The 21,714-nt window shown below is 41.8% G+C and overlaps 1 protein-coding gene across 1 annotated transcript in view; it reads right to left on the minus strand.

Annotated features, from left to right (window-relative positions):
* Window positions 1-21,088, minus strand: part of cpne5b (copine Vb) — a 723,670-nt gene extending 702,582 nt beyond the window's left edge. Inside the window, exon 1 of the mRNA XM_041195525.1 lies at window positions 20,843-21,088. Coding sequence (XP_041051459.1) covers window positions 20,843-20,955 — 113 coding nt within the window. The 5' untranslated portion in view covers window positions 20,956-21,088. The remainder of the gene's footprint in view (window positions 1-20,842) is intronic.
* Between the last annotated feature and the right edge of the window lie 626 nt (window positions 21,089-21,714).

Here is a 21,714-nt window from a genome sequence, read left to right on the forward strand (position 1 = left end):
TGGGGGATTTGAGTACAGGAGTAAAGAAGTCTTGCAGACAGCTGTATAGAGCCTTGGTGAGGCTGCATCTGGAGTAATGTATGCAATTTTGGTTTGCATACCTAAGGAAGGATATACTGGCCATAGTGGGTGTGCAACAAAGGTTCATCAAACTAGTACCTAGGCAGGATTGTCTTTTGAGGAGAATGGGCCTGTATTTTCTAGAGTTTAGAAGAATGAGAGGTGACCTCATTGAAATGTACAAAATTCTTACAGGGTTCTTTAGGATAGATGCAGGAGCCTGGGGACACAGTCTCAGAATAAGAGGTTGGCCATTTAGGACTGAGGTGACGAGGAATTGCTTCAGTCACAGCGTGGTGAAATTTTGGAATTCTCTAACCCAGAGGGCTGTGGAGGCTCAGTCATGAAGAATGTTCAAAGCAGAGATCGATAGATTTCTAAATGCCAATTACATCAAGGGATACAGGAATAGTGCGGAAAGATGGCATTGAGGTAGAAGATCAACCATCATCTAGTTGAATGATGGAGCAGGCTCAAGGGGCTGAACCTGTTCCTATGTTCCTATGTGTTGTGGGTTGCAGTTATGCTTCAGCATAATAATTCAGTTCAGGTCAGAGCTACACTGCCAGATGTGCAGCAGTGGCTCGCATTGAGTATTTGTAAAACTGCTTCTTGGGTGGCTAATTTCAGAGTGGGACAGGCAGACATGTCTACTTTCTTTTAACAAAGGTTAAATACTTTGCAGAAGAAAGGTATGGAGGAGCAAAGATGCAGAAAAATAACCGAAATGCTAAAAATACAATAGTATGAATGGAGAACTTCAATTATCTTAATATACACTGGGATAATAACAATGCAAAGGGAAAGAGGGGAAAAAGTTTCTGAAATGTGTTCAGAAGAATCTTTTTGATCCAGCCCATCAAGGGAGGAGGTATAGTGGATCTGAGGAATGAGGTGGGTCAAGTGAATAATCGTCAGGAGTGGAACATTCAGAGAACAGTGATCAGAATATAACATTTGAGTTAGCCATGGAAAAGGACAAGGAGCAGTCTGGTGTAAAAATACTTAATTGGAGGAGGGTCAAGTTCAGTTGGGTTAGGAAACCCCAGGTAAATTAGAATCAAATATTCTCAGGTAAAAGTGTAATGGAACAACAGGTGCCTTTAAAAAGATGGTTTGGGTACAGTCAAGGTATACATTCCAGCGAGGGAGAAAGGTAGAGCAACCAAAGCCAGAGTTTCCTGCATGCCAAAATAGTTAAAGCATAAGATGAAGCAGAAAAAAAGAGGCATATGACAGATATCAGGTTGTCATTGCAGGTTATATAGATAAGAACCTGGGCAAATATAGAAACTTCAAAGGGGAAGTGGAAAAGGAAATCAGAGTTGCAAAGAGAGACAATGTGAAGAGATAGCTTTCATAAAAAAGAATCCAAAAGTCTTCTAAAGGCATATAAAAACTGAAAAAAGGTGTTAAAAGGAAGGATGGGGCCTATTTGGGAAACAAAAAGGGCTTTATGCATGGCAGGCATGACTCAGGTACTAAATGAGCACTTTGCATCTGTCTTTACCAATGAAGAAGATGCTGCCAGGAGAGGTAGTTGAGAAATTGGGTGGGCTAAAAATTTATGTGGTGATATGAGAAAGGCTAGCTTTACATAAAAGTAGATAAGTCACTAGGGCCAAATGGGATGTATCAATGGGTGCTGAGGGCCGCAAGGGTGCAAATTGTGGAGACGTTGGCCATAATATTCCAATCCTCCGGGGAAATACACTACTGTCCACCTCCTTTTGGAATGTGACATCATCAGCAAACCTAGGTACATTATTCTCAGTTTCTTCTTTTTATTATTATTAATTGTAATTAATTAATAATGTAATTAAGGTTATTAATATAAATTGTATTATAGCTGAGACCCCAGCACTGATCCTTGTAGCACTCTAGTCACAGCCTGCCAACTTGGTAATGCCCCATCTATCTCAACTCTCTGCTTCCTTTCCATTAACTAGTCGTCAATCCATGCCAATATATCACCACCAACTCCATGAGTCCATATCTTGTGTATTAGCCTTTTGAGTGGCACCTTATCAATGCTTTTCGTAAACCAAATATTCTACATCTACTGGTTCCTCACTATCTACCCTACTAGTTACATCCTTAAAAAAACCCTAACAAATTTGTCAAACAGGTTTCTTGTTGATTTGTTCTAACAATATTATGCAACACTTTCCCAATGGTTGATGTCAGGCTAACTGACCTCTGGTTCCCCATTTTCTCTCCCTCCTTTCTTGAACAGTGGTGTTACATCTGTTACCTTCCAATTTCTAGGACCGTTCCAGAATAGAATTCTGGAAACTCAGATAGTGGTTGTATTGGCTCTCTCTTTCAGAACCCTAAGATGTAGGCCATGAGGTCCTGGGGATTTGTCAGATTTTAATCCCTTGATTCTCTTCAGTACTTTTTCTCTGCTGATATTAATTACGCTGATATTACTCAGAAGCCATGCATTTGCCCATTTTGCTGTGTGAGGATATTAATTTGAAAACTATAGAACTCTTAAAAGACAGTGCCAGGAGATATTAAAAATATAATAGTTCCAATTTCTCAAACAGAATTTGAAGAAGTTCATTTTAAATGACAAGCACAAGAGATAATCGGTTTCTCAGTAAGTTTACAACAGGATAATTCCCTGTGCAAGAGGAACTAACTAGTCCAGCAGGCATCTCAAATATTAGTTGTGTGTAAATTTTGATGACTTTCCAAGTTAAGACTTTGTTAAGGTGTATAAAACTAGTTGATCTCCCAAAGGCATTGCTTTCAAGTAGACTGCAACACAGTTTTTTATGTTTACTTGCTAACATAATCCTAACCTTTCAAAGTTACTAAGACTTCTTGCATAACATCCCCTGTAGGTAAGTTATTTAAATAGTCACAACATGGTAGAGATACCAACCGTGGTTGGATGCATTCCTGGAGATTTCATCATATGACAATCTCTGCCTCTTCTCCAGTCAACAGCTTCAATTCCCTTCTCCAATATGTTCATAACTAATAAATTTGTGTTCTTTGTAGCAACCATGATTTTCTTTTAGTGGGTTGCTAATCAGGAGATTAATCTTCAATTCTCTGAGATTCTAAGGAAATCCTAGAGGGTTTTCAACCCAATTATAAGGTCAATCAAGACACTAATTGTTAATGCGTTGGGAGCATTTCCTCCATTGGAAGCTACTTGGCATTTTTTTTTTAAAGAAGCCAGGTTAACTCAAAGCCAGTAAAAGAAAACAGGAAATTGCTGCTGGTCTTGTTTTTTATTAATTCTTCAAATGCGATTTATTGACTTTGTGTCTAAAGTCTAACAGGCACACCAGACGAAAAGGTTAAAAGTTGCTTGCAACAGGGTGCTTTAACTTTTCCATATCAGACAGACACAATGGAATGGGAAAGTAGTGATGCTGGTATAGAAAGAGGGATCCTATGACAAACAACTTGCAATTTTATAGCACCTTTAACATAGTAAATATCCTAAGGCACTTATCACAAATGTTAAATAAATTTGACACCTAGCCACATTGGGAGATATTAGGATAGCAAAAGAGATAAATTTTGAAATGTGAAAAGAGAAAGATGGAGAGGTTTAGGGAGGGAATTCCACTGTGTGAAGCCTGCCTAGCTGAAGGCACAGCCACCAATGGTGAAGCGATCAAAATTAGGGTTGCGAGAAGACAAAATTTGAGGAGTGCAGAGATTTGGGAAATTTTCAGACTGGAGGAGGTTACACAGATAGGAGGGGCAAGGCCATTGAGGGATTTAAAAATAGGAGAATGACTTTAAAAATAGAGTCTTTGCCAGACCTGGAGCCAATACACTTCAGTGAGCACAGAGGTGATGGGTGAACGGGGCGTGATGCGAGTCAGGATACAGGCAGAGTTTTGAATGATTTTTTTTATATAGAGAGTGGAAGGTGGGAGGCCAGTCAGGAGAGCATTGGGATAGTTGAGTCTAGAGAGAACAAGAGGGCATGAATGAGGGTTTCAGGAGATGAGGCAGGGCAGAATAGGGAATGTTACTGAGGCAGAAGTAGGTGAGCTTGGTGAAAATAGGCGATCTTGGTGATGGACAGTATTAGAGATCAGGCGCTGAGCTCGAGGTCAAATCAGACACCAGTGTCAAATTTCTGCATGACTATTTGGTTCATCATACAGAAAGTTATTCAAATGGAAAATCAATAACCAGGTTAATGGTTATTTCATTAAACCACAATGTTAGCATTTAGCTTTGTGAATATAACACCCCACTTCTCTAATCAACAAGATAATAATTTTACAAAATATCCCTCAAAAGTGGTTAACTTACAAACAAAGAGTGCATGTTCTTAAATATGCTGGTGTTTCCCATTGTGGCAGACTGATATTAAATAAAACATGAACTTTCAAGATTGTAATATATGATGGACTTGAAGTCATAATATATTTCAGATGGATGTTGTATTACTACTGTACATTTTAAATTGCCACTCTTTACAATCTTTACACCAAATATGAATGATATGGGTTTATTTCTCTGCTAATATCACAGAGAGGAATGAGCACAGCAGTCATCTGCCAGTACCTTAACCGTGTAATTTCAAGGCTAAAGGCAAGCACTAAAAAAAGATTTTCCATTTTCAGCTCATGCGGAATGGTAAAAGGAATCAAGCTGGAGATGCTAAAATTTCACTATTTGTATTGATAAGAACATAAGGATAAATAAACTGAGAAAAGGTGTCTGAGCCAAAAGTGCTAAGTAGACAATCTTACTTGATCTCCTCCTGTGGACCCTACCATCATAGATGCCAGTATCCAGCCAATTTGGTTCACTCCTTTTTGATATCAAGCAGCAGTTGGCTATTAGGTTACAGCAATGGTTGCAAGCCCTGATAACATCCTGGCTACAGTTCTCAGGACTTGTGCACAAAAATGAACCAGCCTCCTAACCAACCCCTTGCTTTGAATCTATGATACTGGCTTCTACCCAACAATTTAGGTAAGAGGTGCTGAGGCTATTTTGTGCAAAAAGCATGGCAAATCTAATGTGGCCAACTATTGTGTTGCCAGGCTCCTCTCGCTCATCAGCATTGCCTCCTGATTTCATCACAGCCTTGATCTAGACAGCATAAAAATGAGGCAAGCTAAAGGATAGCTGCCCTCAGCATCAAGGCAGCATTTAACAGAGTACAGCACTAACAAGCCCTGGCAAAGTTTAGATCAGTGGAAGGTGGGAGCCTTAGGAAAACCCTAGGATGAATCCTGACACATAGGGCAGAATTTTTCACTCAGCGTGCAGGCGTGCGCCTGGTACACTCGAGCATGAAATAGAGCGTGATGATGTTGGACAAGCATCCTGACGTCATTGCATACTCTTGCAATATTTCGGATGGCGAGTGTGCACGAGAGTTGGCAGCGTGCCCGCCGACAATTATGAGGCTTATTAAGTCCATTACAGTATTAATCAACAATGATATTTGGCTGCACATCCAACATTACAGTTGGTGGGTGGGCGAATCAGCCAGGCGGCCTTTGCCTTTTTGAGGTAACCTCATCCAAGGGCAGGATGAAGGTTCCGATATTAATTTTTAAGAATTAAAATGTTTGCATAGAATTTTCACCTGGAATATGTTCCAGTGTCTGATTCCAATGTGTGGGTATTTTTTTCCCAGTTTTTACAATCTTTATTTTTGGATTTTAAATTCTTCAGCTCCCTGCCTCAAGGAAGCTGTGAGCGCTCTCTGTGTACGTGCTGATTTCAGCACTTGCCCTCCTCCCGCCCCCATCCTAGCAGTGTTGAGCCTTTCAGCATGCCTTTCATGCTGGCTGACTGTTAATTGGCCGGCTATTCCCCGGCCGCTCCCAGGCCAGCCAACCACTGGTGCCCGCTCAACTAAAAATCCTGCCCATAAACTGGTCCTGGTCAGCGAAGGTTAATCATCCCAGCTGCAAAAATTACTGCAGTAGCTTCCTATGGCAGTATAATCGGCCAACTTTTGTCCATGGTTTTATCAATGCCTTTCCTTTGGCCATGAGGCCAGATGTATTCACTAAAAATTCAACAGTGTTTAGCTTCATTTGATAATGGAACAGCCCATGCCAACCTTCAACAAGAATGAAACAACATCCCTCCCTCTTGGACTGACAAATGGTAGGCAATGTTCAAAATATGCAAATGCCAAGTTGTAATAAACACCCAACAAGAAATTGTTAAATCTCTCTCTTTCTGACCTTCAACAGCACCAACATCACATTTTCCACATTAACACTCTGGGAGACAACATTGCCCTGAAGCTTAACTATACCAGACATACAAAAGCAGGAGTACAAAAGGAGGATAGCTGTATACTTTACTATGAATGGCTCACCTCCTGGCTCCATCGAGACAGCTCAACATTTTGCAACACTCACCTAGAGAGGTGCTGCCACAATAGCACATGAAGTCGTCTGGAAGATATAATAATTTTCATAATTTTGTTGGAATTTATTGTAGAGCAATAGTGGGGTCTGTGTCTATGGGTGTGAGTGTGTGTGTGAGAGAGAGTTTATTGAATTAAAAGCAGCTGGTCTGAAGGCTTTGATGTATCAGAAGATAAGCTAGGTTTGAAATGTTAAGTAGGTAAACATGGGGAAGTTTTAGAATGTAAGGTGTAAAGGGAACAATTGCATTTTTAAATAAACTAGACAAACTTGAATTCGAAAGAGGGGGTGAAATATTTCACCTAGTCAGGAGAAATTAAGAAACAGTGGAGAGAATTTTCTCCCTGTCAGGCCAGCCGGCTGGGAGTGGGCACGGGCGGGTGCAGAGCCGATCGCTGCCTGCGTGCTGCCATTTTACATGGGGGGGCCAATTAAGGCCTGCCCAGAGTGATGCGCACCCACTAATGCTCAGTACTACCTGTGCAGGCAGGGGGAGGAGGGAGGGTCAGGGCCTGCGCATTTTCGTGCATGCATGCGAAAGAGCACAGAAATCTCCCTGAGGCACGGAGCTGCCTCAGGGAGATAAAATTCAAATTGAAAGCTTGTAAAAAGGAAAGATTAAAATTATTCAGACATGTCTCCTCTTGTGACAGTGTCACATGAGCTGGGACATATTTATGAATTATTAAATTAATAAAAAAAAAATTTAGACAAAACCTTCAGGAAACCTCCTCTCGCCCACGGATGAGGTTTCCTGAAAAACACGAAGGCCGCTTAGGATCTTCGCCTGCCCGCCAACCTTAAGGTGGGACAGGCAACCCTGCCAATCACCTAAATTGGTTTATTAATGGCCGTAACAGGCCTTTGATAGTTTGGCGGGCGCGCAGCTGCCTCTGGCGCACGCCTGCTGAACGAAAGATTGGAATGCCCCGGGGTGATGTCGGGACACACGACTGATGTCACCGCGCATCATTTTGTGCGTCGGTGGGCGGGGCCTGTCCCCACACGCCGACGTGAAAATTCTCCCCAGTATGTTTATTTTTTCAAAAGATTAATGGTAAAATTGGTACTATGATAGATTTTTCTTATATACAAAAGCAGGAGTACAAGAGGAGGATAGTTGTGTGCTTTACAATGAATGGGTCACCTCCTGACACCATCTAAACAGCTCAACATTTTGGGGAGGCGATTGTGTGGGGTATTGTCACTGGACTAGTAATTCAGAGACCCATGGTAATGCTCTGGGGACCTAGGTTCGAATTCAGAAATTAAAAGTCTAATGATGACCATGAAACCATTGTCGATTATTATAAAAACCCATCTGGTTCACTAATGACCTTTAGGGAGAGAAAGCTGTTGTCCTTACCTGATCTGGCCTATATGTGACTCCAGACCCACAGCAACGTGGTTGACTCTTAACTGGCCTCTGAAGTGGCCTAGCAAGCCACTCAGTTGTAACAAACTGCTACGAAGACATGAAAAGGACTGAAACCGGACGGACCACCTGGCATCATCCTAGGCACTGGAAAAGACACCAGCAATCACAGCCCTGTCGACCCTGCAAAGTGCTCCTTACTAACATCTGGGGGCTAGTGCCAAAATTGGGAGAGTTGTCTCACAGACTCGTCAAGCAACAGCCTGACATATTCACCTTCACGGAATCATACCTTACTGATAATGTCCCAGACTCCACCATCGCCATCCCTGGATATGTCCTGCCCCACCGGCAGGACAGACCCAGCAGAGGTGGTGGCACAGTGGTATACAGTCGGGAGGGAGTTGCCCTGGGAGTCCTCAACATCGACTCAGGACCCCATGAAGTCTTGTGGCATCAGGTCAAATATGGGCAAGGAAACCTCCTGCTGATTACCACATACCGCTCTCCCTCAGCTAATGAGTTAGTGCTCCTCCATGTTGAACATCACTTGGAGGAAGCACTGAGGGTGGCAAGGGCCCAGAATGTACTCTGAGTGGGGGCCTTCACTATCCATCACCAAGAGTGGCTCGGTAGCACCCCTACTGACCGAGCTGGCTGAGTCCTAAATGACATAGCTGCTAGAATGGGTCTGTGGCACTTGGTGAGGGAACCAACATGAGGGAAAAACATACCTTGACCTTATCCTCACCAACCTGCCTGCTGCAGATGCATCTGTCCATGATGGTATCGGTAGGAGTGACCACCACACCGTACTTGTGGAGAGGAAGTCCCGCCTTCATACTGAGGGTACCCTCCATCGTGTTGTGTGGCACTACCACCGTGCTAAATGGGGTAGATTTCAAACAGATCTAGCAACTCAAGACTGGGCATTCATGAGCAGCAGCAGAATTGTACTCGAACACAACCTGTAATCTCATGGCCCGACATATCCCCCAATTTACATTTACCATCAAGCCAGGGGATCACCCTGGTTCAATAAAGAGTGCAGGAGGGCGTGCCAGGAGAAGTACCACGCATACCTAAAAATGAGGTGTCAACTTGGTGAAGCTACAACACAGGACTACTTGCGTGCCAAACAGCATAAGCAGCAAGTGACAGACAGAGCTAAGCGATCCCACAACCAATGGATCAGATGCAGGCTTTGCAGTCCTGCCACATCCAGTTGTGAATGGTGGTGGACAATCAAACATCTCAGTAGAGGAGGAGGCTCCATAAATATCGCAATCCTCAATGATGGAGGAGCCCAGCACAGCAATGCAAAAGATAAGGCCAAAGCATTCGCAACAATCTTCAGCCAGAAGTGCCGAGTGGATGATCCATCTCGGCCTCCTCCAGAGGTCCCCAGCATCACAATTGCCTGTCTTCAGCCAATTCGATACACTCCACGTGACATCAAGAAACAGCTGAAGGCACTGGATATTGCAAAGGCTATGGGCCCTGACAACATCCTGGCAATAGCACTGACGACTTGTGCTCCAGAACTTGCTGTGCCCCTAGCCAAGCTGTTCCAATACAGCTACAACACTGGCATCTACCCGGCTATGTGGCAAATTGCCCAGGTATGTTGTGTACACAAAAAGCAGGATAAATCCAACCTGGCCAATTACCACCCCACCTCTCGATCATCAGTAAAGTAATGGAAGGGATCATCAACAGTGCTATAAAGCGGCACTTGCTTAGCAATAACCTGCTCACATGCCAAGTTTGGGTTCCGCCAGGGCCACTCAGCTCCTGACCTCCTTACAACCTTGGCCCAAACATTGTTAAAAGAGCTGAACTCCCGAGGTGAGGTAAGAGTGACTGCCCTTGACACCAAGGCAGCACTTGACTAAGTGGGGCATCAAGGAGCCCTGGCAAAACTGGAGTTAATGGGAATCAGGGGGAAAACGCCACTGGTTGGAGTCATACCTAGCACAAAGGAAGATGGTTGTGGTTGTTGGAGGTCAGTCATCTCAGCTCCAGGTCGTCACTGCAGGAGTTCCTCAAGGTAGTGTCCTAGGCCCAACCATCTTCAGCTACTTCATCAATGATCTTCCTTCCATCATAACGTCAGAAGTGAGGATGTTCATTGATGATTGCACAATGTTCATCACCACTTGCAAATCCTCAGGTACTGGAGCAGTCCATGTCCAAATGCAGCAAGACCTGGACAATATCCAGGCTTGGGCTGAGAAGTGACAATAATATTCGCACAACACAAGTATCAGGCAATGACCATCTCCAACAAGACAGGATCCAACCTTTGCCCCTTGATGTTCAATGGCATTACCATCATTATGGGGGGGTGGGTGGAGGACGGGAGCAGGCACGGGCGGGTGGGCTTCCGATTGGCGCCCCCAGTCGGGGGTGCGCCGCCATTTTATGTGGGCAGGCCAATTAAGGCCCACTCGGTGTGACGTCCGCTAGTAAGCTCTATGCGCTCCCTCTGTGGGCGGGAGGGATGGGGGGAATTCTCTCAGCCGGAAGTGCGCTCTTTCGTGCATGTGCGGGGAAGAGCGTACAGATCACCCTGAGGCAAAGTGCTGCCTCAGGGAGATCGACTCACATTTTAAATTTTAAAAAAGCTGAGAAAAAAATTTCCCTGCCTTGTCCCCTTCATGTGACACTGTCACATGAATTGGGACATGTCCATAACTTTTATTTTAAAATATTGTGAGATTTTTAAATCCTCATGATGCCTCATCCCGCCCGTGGTTTCATGCTTTTTCTGATGCCCACCAGGGCTCCCGGCCTTAAGGTTGGATGGGCAGGTCCATTAATGACTTCAGCTACTTTGTTAATGGCCTTAATAGGCGGTTGACAGGTCGGCGGGTGTGCAGCTGATTCTGGTGCGCGCCCGCCAAACTGGAAGTCTGAATGTGACGCTGGGACGCATGCCCGACGTCATCCTGCGTCATTTTACACTTTAGCGAGCGGGCCCCATTCCTGTTCACTGATCAGAAGATACAACGCATAGCAAAACAATGGGAACTTGCATTCAAAGGGGAAATATGTATAAAGGAGAGAATGCTGTGTGCAAGGGAAGGAATTCTCAGATTTAACAAGTGTGAAAAGCCTCCAGCATCCAAGCCTCAAGCTGCTGTTAACAAGGAACTAAAGCTGAGGAAAAACTCACTTTGAATTTGACTGGCCAGGGTATAGTGTTACTTTGCCTGGGTGTTTTAAAATCTGTGTCTTACTGTGTAACTAGGCGTTGGATTAACTAGGGGAGCTAGGAGTTCTCATAGTAGTTATTTGTAAACTATGTGCTTAAAATCATTTTTTTTATTTAATAAAGGTTTAACTTGGTTTTTTGTAAGAAACCTATACAACTTGGTGGCCGTCTTTTTACTGAATTCAAAGCCCACATCTCAAAATAAGTACAAATTGCAAATACTTGTGGCAACTGCTTCAAGTTTCCCTCTGGCATTAGAGCAGCTTGGCATTCACCATCCGCCTGCCATAACACAATTCAATGGCATCAGTATAGTGAAATCCACTTAATTGGCAGTCCATCCCCAAACTCAATCGATAAAAACAAAAAAACTGTGGATGCTGGAAATCCAAAACAAAAACAGAATTACCTGGAAAAACTCAGCAGGTCTGGCAGCATCGGCGGAGAAGAAAAGAGTTGACGTTTCGAGTCCTCATGACCCTTCGACAAAACTCAATCGCTTTGCCATTGTGACTGCAGTATGTGCTGAAGCTACCGATCGATCCTACTTTAACATCTCCCAGCCCCTTTACCACTGAAAAGTACAAGAGCAGCAAGCATCATGGGAATATTCCAGAAGTTTCCTTGTAAGTTGTTATACCACCCTGACTTTAACATATCCCACCATTCCTTTATCATTGCTGGATCAATACCCTTTCGGTCCTCCTGGAACCAACTAGGGATAAAGCAATTTTAGACTTAGTATTGCACAATGAGGCAGGGCCAATAGTAATCTCATAATAAAAAATCCACTGGGGGGAAAAAAATCATAATACAATTGAATTCCATATTACATTTGAAAGAACATATTCCAGTCCCAAACAAGAATGCTAAAAATTTAGACAAAGCCAGTTACACAGGTATGAGGGAACAGCTGGCTTAATTGGATAAATAGACTAAGAAGCAAATAAACAGTGGGAATCATTTAAAGGAATGATTCAAAATACATTCCATTTAAAAACAAAAACTCAGCAAGAACGATCCATCGGAGGCTCATTAAGGATAGTATGAGATTTAAAAAGGTTTAAGATGTTGCAAAAATAGTAATTAGATTGAGGATTGCAAGCATTTTTGAGACCAGCAAAAGGCCACTTAAAACTGTTCAGGAAAAAAAGAATGTGAGAAAATTAGCCAGGAATATTAAACAGCTTTTACAAGTGTATAAAAGAAAGCAACTAAAGTAAACATTGGTCCCTTAGAGGCAGAGACTGGAAAAATCATGACTGTTGTCGTTTTCAATGGTTTGATTGACCTATGTTTGATAGTCGGTTCTCTGATCTATGTAACAGTATTTGATTGCTTAAGCCTGTGGGTGGAGCTAGAGTGCCAAGAAAAACTGAGAAAGTTTCAGAAAGACCTGGGCTCTGGCTGACACCAAGTGTTTGTAGAAAATCCTGTAAATTCTGAGAGGTTTTAAAGTATTGTAAATACTGAGAAAGTTCCAGAAAGACCTGGGCTCTGGCTGACACCAAGTGTTTGTAGAAAATCCTGTAAATTCTGACAGGTTTTAAAGTATTGTAAATAAACCTATTGTCGATTTGGAACTAGTGTCATCTGTGCATTGTATAAATCAGACACAAGATATACAGCAACCCAATGAGTTCCTAACAGTTGTGAATATTTGGAATTCCCTATCCAAGAGAGCTGTGGAAGTGCCTTTGCTGAAGATATTTAAAGCTGAGACAGACAAATTTAGGGACTCTTAGTAAATCAAGGGGTATGGGTAATAGGTGGGAAAATGAATTTGTGGCAGAAGATCAGTAATGATCGTATTGAATGGTAAAGTCGCTCAAGTAGCCATTTTTTTTATTCATTAACAGGATGTGGGCTACACTAGCTGGGTCAGCATTTATTGCCCATCTCTAGTTGCCCTTGAGAAGGTTGTGGTGAGCTGCCTTCTTGAACTGCTGCAGTCCATGTGGAGTAGGTACACCAACAGTGCTGTTAGGAAGGGAGTTCCAAGATTTTGACCCAGTGACAGTGAAGGAATGGCGATATATTTCCAAGGCCAGGATGGTGAGTGACTTGGAGGGGAACTCCCAGATGGTGGTGTTCCCATTTATCTGCTGCCCTTGTCCTTCTAGGTGGTAGTGGTTGTGGGTTTGGAAGATGCTGTCTAAAGAGCCTTGGTGAATTCCTGCAGTGCATCTTGTATATGGTACACACTGCTGCTACTGTGCATCAGTGGTGTTTGTGGATGTGGTGCTAATCAAGCGGACTGCTTTGTCCTGCATGTTGTCCAGCTTCTTCGGTGTTGTGGTAGCTGCATTCATCCAGGCAAGTGAGGAGTACTCCATCACACTCCTGAAATGGACAAGCTTTGGGGAATCACGGGGTGAGTTACTCATCACACAATTCCTAGCCTCTGATCTGCTCTTGTAGCCACAGTATTTATATGGCTAGCCCAGTTCAGTTCCTGGTAAATGGTAACACCTTGGATGTTGATAGTGGGAGATTCAGTAATGGCAATGTTATTGAACATCAAGGGGCGATGGCTGGATTCTGTCTTATTGGAGATGATCATTGCCTGACATGCGTGGCATGAATGTTACCTGCCACTTGTCAGCCCAAGACTGGATATTGTCTTGCTGCATTTGGACATGGACTGCTTCAGTATCTGAGGAGTCACGAATGGTGCTGAACATTGTGCAATCATCAGTGAACATCCCCACTTCTGAAGGTCATTGATAAAACATCTGACGATAGTTCAGCCTAGGACACTACCCTGAGGAACTACTGCAATAATGTCCTGGAGCTGAGATGACTAACCTCTAACAACCACAAACATCTTCCTTTATGCTAGATATGACTCCAACCAGCGGAGTTTGCCCCCTGATTTTCACTGACTCCAGTTTTGCTAGGGCTCTTTGATGCCCCACTCGGTCAAATGTTGCCTTGATGTCAAGGGCAGTCACTCTTACCTCACCTCAGGAGTTCAGCTCTTTTGTCCATGTTTGAACCAAGGCTGTAAGGAGTTCAGGAGCTGAGTAGCCCTGGCGGAACCCAAACTTGGCATCAGTGAGCAGGTTATTGCTAAGCAAGTGCCGCTTTATACCACTGTTGATGACCCCTTCATTACTTACTGATGTTCGAGTAATGATGGGGCGGTAATTGGCCAGGTTGGATTTGTCCTGCTTTTCGTGTATACGATATACCTGGGCAATTTTCCACATGGCTGGATAGATGCCAGTGGAGTAGCTGTGCTGGAACAGCTTGGCTAGGGGTGTGGCAAGTTCTGGAGCTCAAGTCTTCAGTACTTTTGCCAGAATGTTGTCAGGGCCCATAGCCTTTGCAATATCCAGTGCCTTCAGCTGTTTCTTGGTATCACGTGGAGTGTATCGAATTGGCTGAGGACAGGCATCTGTGATGCTGGGGACCTCTGGAGGAGGCCGAGATGGATCATCTACTCCTGCACTTATTTCTTATGCTCTTAAGTAATTTTCTATGCATTGCAGAAGCATCATCAGCACCAGGAATGCAGCATTGAAAGAGAAGGCTCACTATCACTTCTTTAGATTAACTAGGGATGGACAACAAATGCAACCTTGCCAGTATCACCAATATCCTCAACATTTTGAAAAACTTGGCCAGCAAATCAGCTTTACCCGGGACCATTATTCTATTACGACCTTCTCCACCACATTGCTTATTGACCATTGATTTCAATGTTAATTTCTTCCCTCAATTTTCACCGCCAAAAACTAGAGTGCTAGAAATAATCATTACTACTCTCAATTTCCCTCTCAGATATCAGTTTAGTCTCTATTTAAATGTGCTAATTTGCCCCCAAATTATTGCTCTTCTCGGAGAGCTTGTATTACACGTTCAACCATGTGGGAAGTTTAAGTGCTAATTTTACTGGAGGTCTGTGCACTTGCACAATGATCATTGGCTAACTTACTGTTACATGACCAAGCTATGGAAGATAAATATTTTAACACAGCCCCCATCTGGTGTTACCGAGCAAGTGTTATCACATTGAGGCCCGCTTTAACAAGCAGACATATGCATGGCAAGTTTGTCAGAGTCTTTGGTACGCTGATGAATTGATAGTCCCAGTGGTGTTATACTGGCAAGTCTTGGTTTAATAAATGGTGAATTAGACACCCTCCAGTATATCTTCTAACATTTTGGCTGCGTTTCTGACACCCTATATGATAACTCGCTGTTAAGATAAGTAAACTTAGTGGATTGACGTTAACTGTAGTCAGTATGCTTTTTTGTGGGCACGTATTGTTCAGTAACTTTCATTAACTAGGCAATGTACATCTCCTACAAGACCTGTTTATGTAAATCCAAAAGGTGCAGGCAAGGTTGATTGCAGCTGTATTTGTTATTTCATTCACCCAAATTCTTAATAGTATCAACATTCAAGCCGACTTGAAAACTTGAGTGCAGCAGAGGCAATCATTGCTCTCAAAGTTATTTTATATTGCAAAGTTATTTAAATGATACATTTATAAAGCTTATTAGTTGTTGCTCAAATCTCACATTATTCCAGCCAGACCTTTCAATCTCCTAAGTACTTGGTGAAGTGGTCATCAACATGTTCAATTCTAAACTGGAAACAAACAATACGAAAGACTGAAACCATATTGTCATGGAGTCACGTCTCAGTGAAAAACATTCCAGTACAATCGTAAAGGTTGCAAATTGACTTTCCATTCAACCATTACTGAAAAATAAGAAAATTTAGCCTATACCTCTGGAATTGCAACGTGAAGCTCCAGGGCTACTATTGCACAAAGAATTTGCTGACTTGTTCTGAAATTTCACTAGCAATAAGGGCAAGAAAAAAAAAGTGATAGCACATCTCATGCTGAGCATTGGTTTCATTTGTGAAATCTCTCGGCTTACTCCACAAGATGAAAAGAAGCATCTGATTAAGCTCGTCTGAAGGCATTTGCAAAATCAATGGAACATGTATCAATGATACACAGGCTAAATCTAGATGAAGCACACTCATGAAACTCCTATTATTCAAGATCTTTCTTATGGACAGTGCTCTTTTGAAATGCTTTACTACGTGTCTGCTAACACTCCTTGGTTGATGATTACATTAGAAAGAACTACAAGCTTTCAGATTCCCAGTAACTATTGGCTTTATCATAGCTATAATATTCTACCATCCTTACAAATCTATCTGTATTTTCAACACCTTACTTTGTCTGCAATACCATTTAGTTAGTGCTCCTTTCATCCTAAAGTTATCACAAAAACTGCATGTTCCATTTTTCACTTCCCTGCCTGAAATGAAATAGATGACAAACAGCACAAGGTAGAAATATTTGGGTGCTGGAAATCTTAGCACCTACTTAGAGTTTAGACTGTTGAATTTTAATCCTCCTCCACATATGCTAGTTTAGGTTTTGACTGCAGTAACGGAGTACCAATCATTATTGAAAGCACTGATTTGGACAATTAATTTGGATAACATTGCAAGTATCCAGAACAATATAGGTACATTGGGCTAGATTTTATTATCACATAAATTGCTTGTCATGTACTTAACAAAACATTGAAGAAATTCTTAAAGATACAGTGATGTCTTATAATGTAATACTATCAAGCTTTTCAGAACTGTTGCCCAATAAATGTATTACATTATTATTCATTGTTCTGAAACATTTTAAGCACTAAAAACATCTGCAAAAAAAGACATAATCGCTAAGCTTGAATGCATACAAGTCAAGCCATCTGTTTACTCAGGGTATTGACGAAGCTAGGACCCAAAGGATAAAAGAGCATTGTATCATGCATAACATTCCAGAAACAGTAAGAGCAGCAACTCAGCCAAAATTGCAAATGTTTCCAAATGTATGGAAATGGGAATAGAAAACCAGTGCAGGATAAATAAAAAAAAACCTACAAAAATGAAAATGTCAAATAAATTAATAGGGTAAGTTTCTCTGTTTAATGTTTGTTTAAATTACAAGAAAATGTAGTGAAAAAAGACATATACAAAAACAGAAGAGGGCATTACAATATATGAAATTAAATAGCTTTCCATTGCTTAAAGTGTGCAAAGATCATTGAAAACATCATAAACTGAAATGTGTGCTATCTATCTGGTCTAATTACAAGTTTGGCTAAACTGACAAGTCTGCTTGAATCTATTGATTGGCAGAGCTGCTCCTGTAATTTAACAGTGCAAATCTAGGAACTAAGTTGAAGTTGCATTGTAACTGCCAGTCTCAAGCTACTCATGAAATGCCAAATGTAGCTGATAGACTAGTTACCCTGCTAACTAAACATTATTACTGACCTCATTATCACTGAAAGCAAAGTAGTACAGTGTATACATGTTTGAAAATGTGTGCAAACATGTGCTTCGTGATGGCTGATTTTTAAAAGCCATGTCGGTGTAGGAACGGTCTCTTTCCCCGATAAAGGGTTTAAGATCTATTGCACGGCTTTTACAAAAATGGTTTTGTACCAGGGCTGGAAACATACCGCACCTTGTATGCAATTACCATTTGGAAATGATTTTACAGGCACTTGATTTTGGCACACTCAAAGATTTAGATCAAGATCAAACTCCTGAGTTGTTCCAGCACTTGCCCCTCAATTGGAAAGTAGCAGTATAACTGCTCGAAGTGGCGTTGGTAAAAGGAGACCAAAGTTCCTGAAAATAATTCTGATACCCAACAATGATACCACTGGGAAAAATCAAAAGTATCAAAATAAAAATTCAATTAAATAGTGGCAAACCTGAAACATTTGAAAATCTAAAAAATGCTACTTTCCGATTGAAGGGCAAGTGCTGGAACAACTCAGAAGTTTGATCTTGATCTAAATCTTTGAGTGTGCCAAAATCATGTGCCTGTAAAATCATTTCTAAATGGTAATCACATACCAGGTGCCGCACATTTCCAGCCTGGTAGAAATCCATTTTTCTAAAAGCCGTGCAATAGATAGTTTTAAACTGTCAGGAAGTTCCTATAAGTACACTTTACATCTTCTGTAAGTAGCAATCCAATACCATGTTTGGAATTTATAATCCAACGCATTCCCCAATTTCAATAATTTTAATATGATCTCGTGTTTCTCAATATATAGGTTACTCTTGCATTTTAAGTACTGGATTTAGTAGAAGAGTTGGCACTAAACTCGTATGCCTTAATGGTTTCCCAGAACTGAGTATTCCAAGGTAATCACTCAAACCCTTGCAAAAGTTCAGTGTGATCGTGCAACATTAGAAAAGCCAATTTACAAATTTGCATATTTCCAGTGGCAACAACATAACTAATAAGCAACAATCCAGTCCTGTTCTGAAGAAGTCATATGGACTCGAAACATTAACTCTGACTTTTTCTCCGCAGATGCTGTCAGACCTGCTGAGTTTTTCCAGCATCTGCAGTATTTTTGTTTTTGTTTCAGATTTCCAGCATCTGCAGTATTTTACATTTAACCCCAGTCTAAGCACATCCTCACATTTTCAAGCTTATAAAGACATTTGTAATAAATGAATATACAAAAGATTTCCCACTAAAACTGTAACTGTCAACAAACCATTGTGCACCAAATCCTGAAAATGTATTCACATTAGCAGTTAACTATTTGTGGTAAAAATATAGCATGTTACTGAAAATAGTTTTGAGCAAGAAGGGGGAAGATGAAATTCTGAATACTTTGAAGTGTTTGTTTATGAATTGACATGCAACTAGAGCAGGTAAGAGGTTGGATTTTCTGCAGCAAGTAGCTCACCTCTTGACTCACCAAAGCCAATCTATCAGTTCCGAGACTCAAGTCTGGAGGGTGATGGAATACTCTCTGCTAGCCTGGGTGGGTGCAGTTCCAACATCTGAGAAGCTGAATACCGTCCAAGACAGAGTACCTGTAGCCCAGTTGATCAACATTCCACCAACTCCCTCAATATACTCTGGCTGCAATATGTATTACCTACAGTATACACTGCAACAACTCACCCAAGCTTCTTTGGTAGCATCTGTCACATCCATGGCTTCCAAACAATAAAAGCCAGGAATGCATTGGGCCACCACCACCTCCAAGGAACACACCGTCCTGACTTGGACTTACATCACCATTTCTTTATTGTGGTTGTGACCCTTGTGGAGCACCTTCATCACATGGACTGCAGAGATTCAAAAAAGGTCCACCTCCACCTTATTAACAGGGATGGGCAAAAATTGTTGGCCTTGCCAGTAACATCACATTTCAAGAATGAAAAACGAATACTTCTGTACAAGATACCTACAATGTACATACGCAGTAGATAATTTAATTCAAAAACAGGAGAAAAAAAATCATTGCTCTCAGTATAATACCTAAGCTATTCCACATGCTGTGTGCTGGCTGAATGAATCGCAGAATGATAAGTGTAGTATTTTTCAAAATTTGCAGGGGAAACATAACATTTGAATTATCCAAAGATAATCTGACCAGACATATACTGACATATGTTTGGGACACGTGCTTACATTCTCAACAAAGCGCCTCTAACAGAGCGGACTGGATCTAATTCATAACTGATCAAGATTTGCGTATTGTTGTTGCTTAATATTTTGAACAGGGATCATATGGTGCAAATTCCCTAAACTTATCAGGAGCCAAGATCAAAGAAACAATACGTTCTGTAGCACATCAGGGGGGAGATAAGCATCTATTTCATCATTGTCTTTCAATTTCCTTTCGCGATGCTTCAATGTAACATCAATCGAAGAGGATCGAACGCAACTATCTACATTCTGCAATAAAAGCAATCCCCGAGGTCGAATTTTATATCTATAGCCCCGATTGACTCATTTGGCGGCCAATAAGGAGGGAGAAGTGGATCTAACTCGAGGGAGCGCGAAACTGCCTGGGGATTGGACCAAGAAAACCCAGTGATCAAACTCTTCACATCCCTTTCCATACGATAGTCATTGAGGAATACAACCATGGTGCTCGTGAGGAAAGGAAGTAAACGCGAAAAAAAACAGGCAAAATATAACTCCAACTTTCTACAGATAGTATTCCTTAAAAACACGCTGTAATGTGAAGAGGGCTATTTTTACATAGGTAAGAAACAAGGACAAAAAACAAATTAATTGGTGACCAACGAGTCATCTAGTTAGATTGGGTGGGAACATTTAAAGGTGTTTTTTTAAATGGGTTTGGCCGGAAACAGTTATTTTCCCAAAGAGCGATGAGAATATCTTGTGGTTGTTAAACTGGTGTCGCAGCTACCCCTGAAACGACCCCGGTTGATTAATAAGGGGATAGTTGTTAACTGTTCCCACTTGTTCTGTGCTAATCTTTGTCCATTGAGGGGGGGGGGGGGGGGGGTATTTATTGGAACCTAAGTTCGAGGGACGTGGTGTTTTGCATCAGATTCAAAAATGTACCAAAGTTACTCACATACCCGGGTGCTTCCTTCACCAGGCGACACTGTAATGGAATAGTTGTTTACACTCCACACTCATACCGTCGCTTTACACAAATTATTACAAGGTTCGTAATCTTAACGCTATGAGCTGCAAAGCAAGTCAATGAATTTCCAACCACAGTAAACTTAATATACTACGAGACATCAAATAAAGATTCATCTTGCAGTGATTGTGCTACCACCCCGATGCAAGACACTGGTGCCAACAGATGTATCCTGCAATAATGCCTATTTGTTTCTGTACATGTAAAATTGCGTTCTCACAATTGCATTTATAGTCTTCATGCATTAAAAATACAATAAAACTTGAGACCACCTGCAGCTACAAACTGAAGAGAGATACCAGCCGCTCTGTCAACATTTCACTGCTGCACACATACCTGCAGGACACGGTAATCTCTACTTTAGTAGCCGGGATGCTTCCTTGGATAGGGTCGAATTCGCTCACAGAAGCCATATCATCGAATTTGTCCATCGCGTCTTCCATCGGCATCCAGTAATTCCAGGCTGGTTCTCCCAGCACCAACGTCACACCACAACAAAGCCCAAGGAATTGCAATTAAAGGCTGCCTGCCCTACTGGAAAATTCAGGAATCAGAGTTAGGGCTGCCGACACTAGACTTTGTCTGTGGTACTGAACACTACTGCGCTCTGAATTATTCAGCGCAATCTTTTTCTTCGTCTAATTGCACTGCTCACACGTTCCCTTAATTACAGTTTACGGACTGAAATGATACGCTCCGCCCTTCGGTCTAAAGATAACTTACATTGCTTATCACTGTCAGCTTTCAGGAAAGTACTAGAAACCGACTACTGGGGCATTATTAATGTAGTGGTACAAACATTATTCCCTCTGAGTATTGATAGCCACGCGTTAAGCGAATGCTTTCATCATGAAAATGTGCGTTGTATATATGGCTCATTAATAATGAATAGTGTGCAAATAAAGTCAATTCATTCATCCAAATAAGATGGTAATATCACCTTATTAGCCAATGTGCATCAATACTCAAAAAGCCCTTGTGCTCCTGGACTGCAGTTTTGACAACACAGCCAGCAGGATTTCCCCGTGTCACTAATAGTAACTGCACATATTATGATCATGATCAAAAATACCATTCCCTTCCAGCTTCCCACTTTGATACATTAAATGGAGAAGTTGGCGGAATGAGCGAATTATTTTGCAGCTTAACCAGCTCTTGTACCAAGCCTGTGTGAACTATTCTACTGAGAGCATATGCGAAGCCTGTTA

This window comes from Carcharodon carcharias, chromosome 9 (genome assembly GCF_017639515.1).
Source record: "Carcharodon carcharias isolate sCarCar2 chromosome 9, sCarCar2.pri, whole genome shotgun sequence".
In the NCBI taxonomy this organism is placed as follows: domain Eukaryota; kingdom Metazoa; phylum Chordata; class Chondrichthyes; order Lamniformes; family Lamnidae; genus Carcharodon; species Carcharodon carcharias.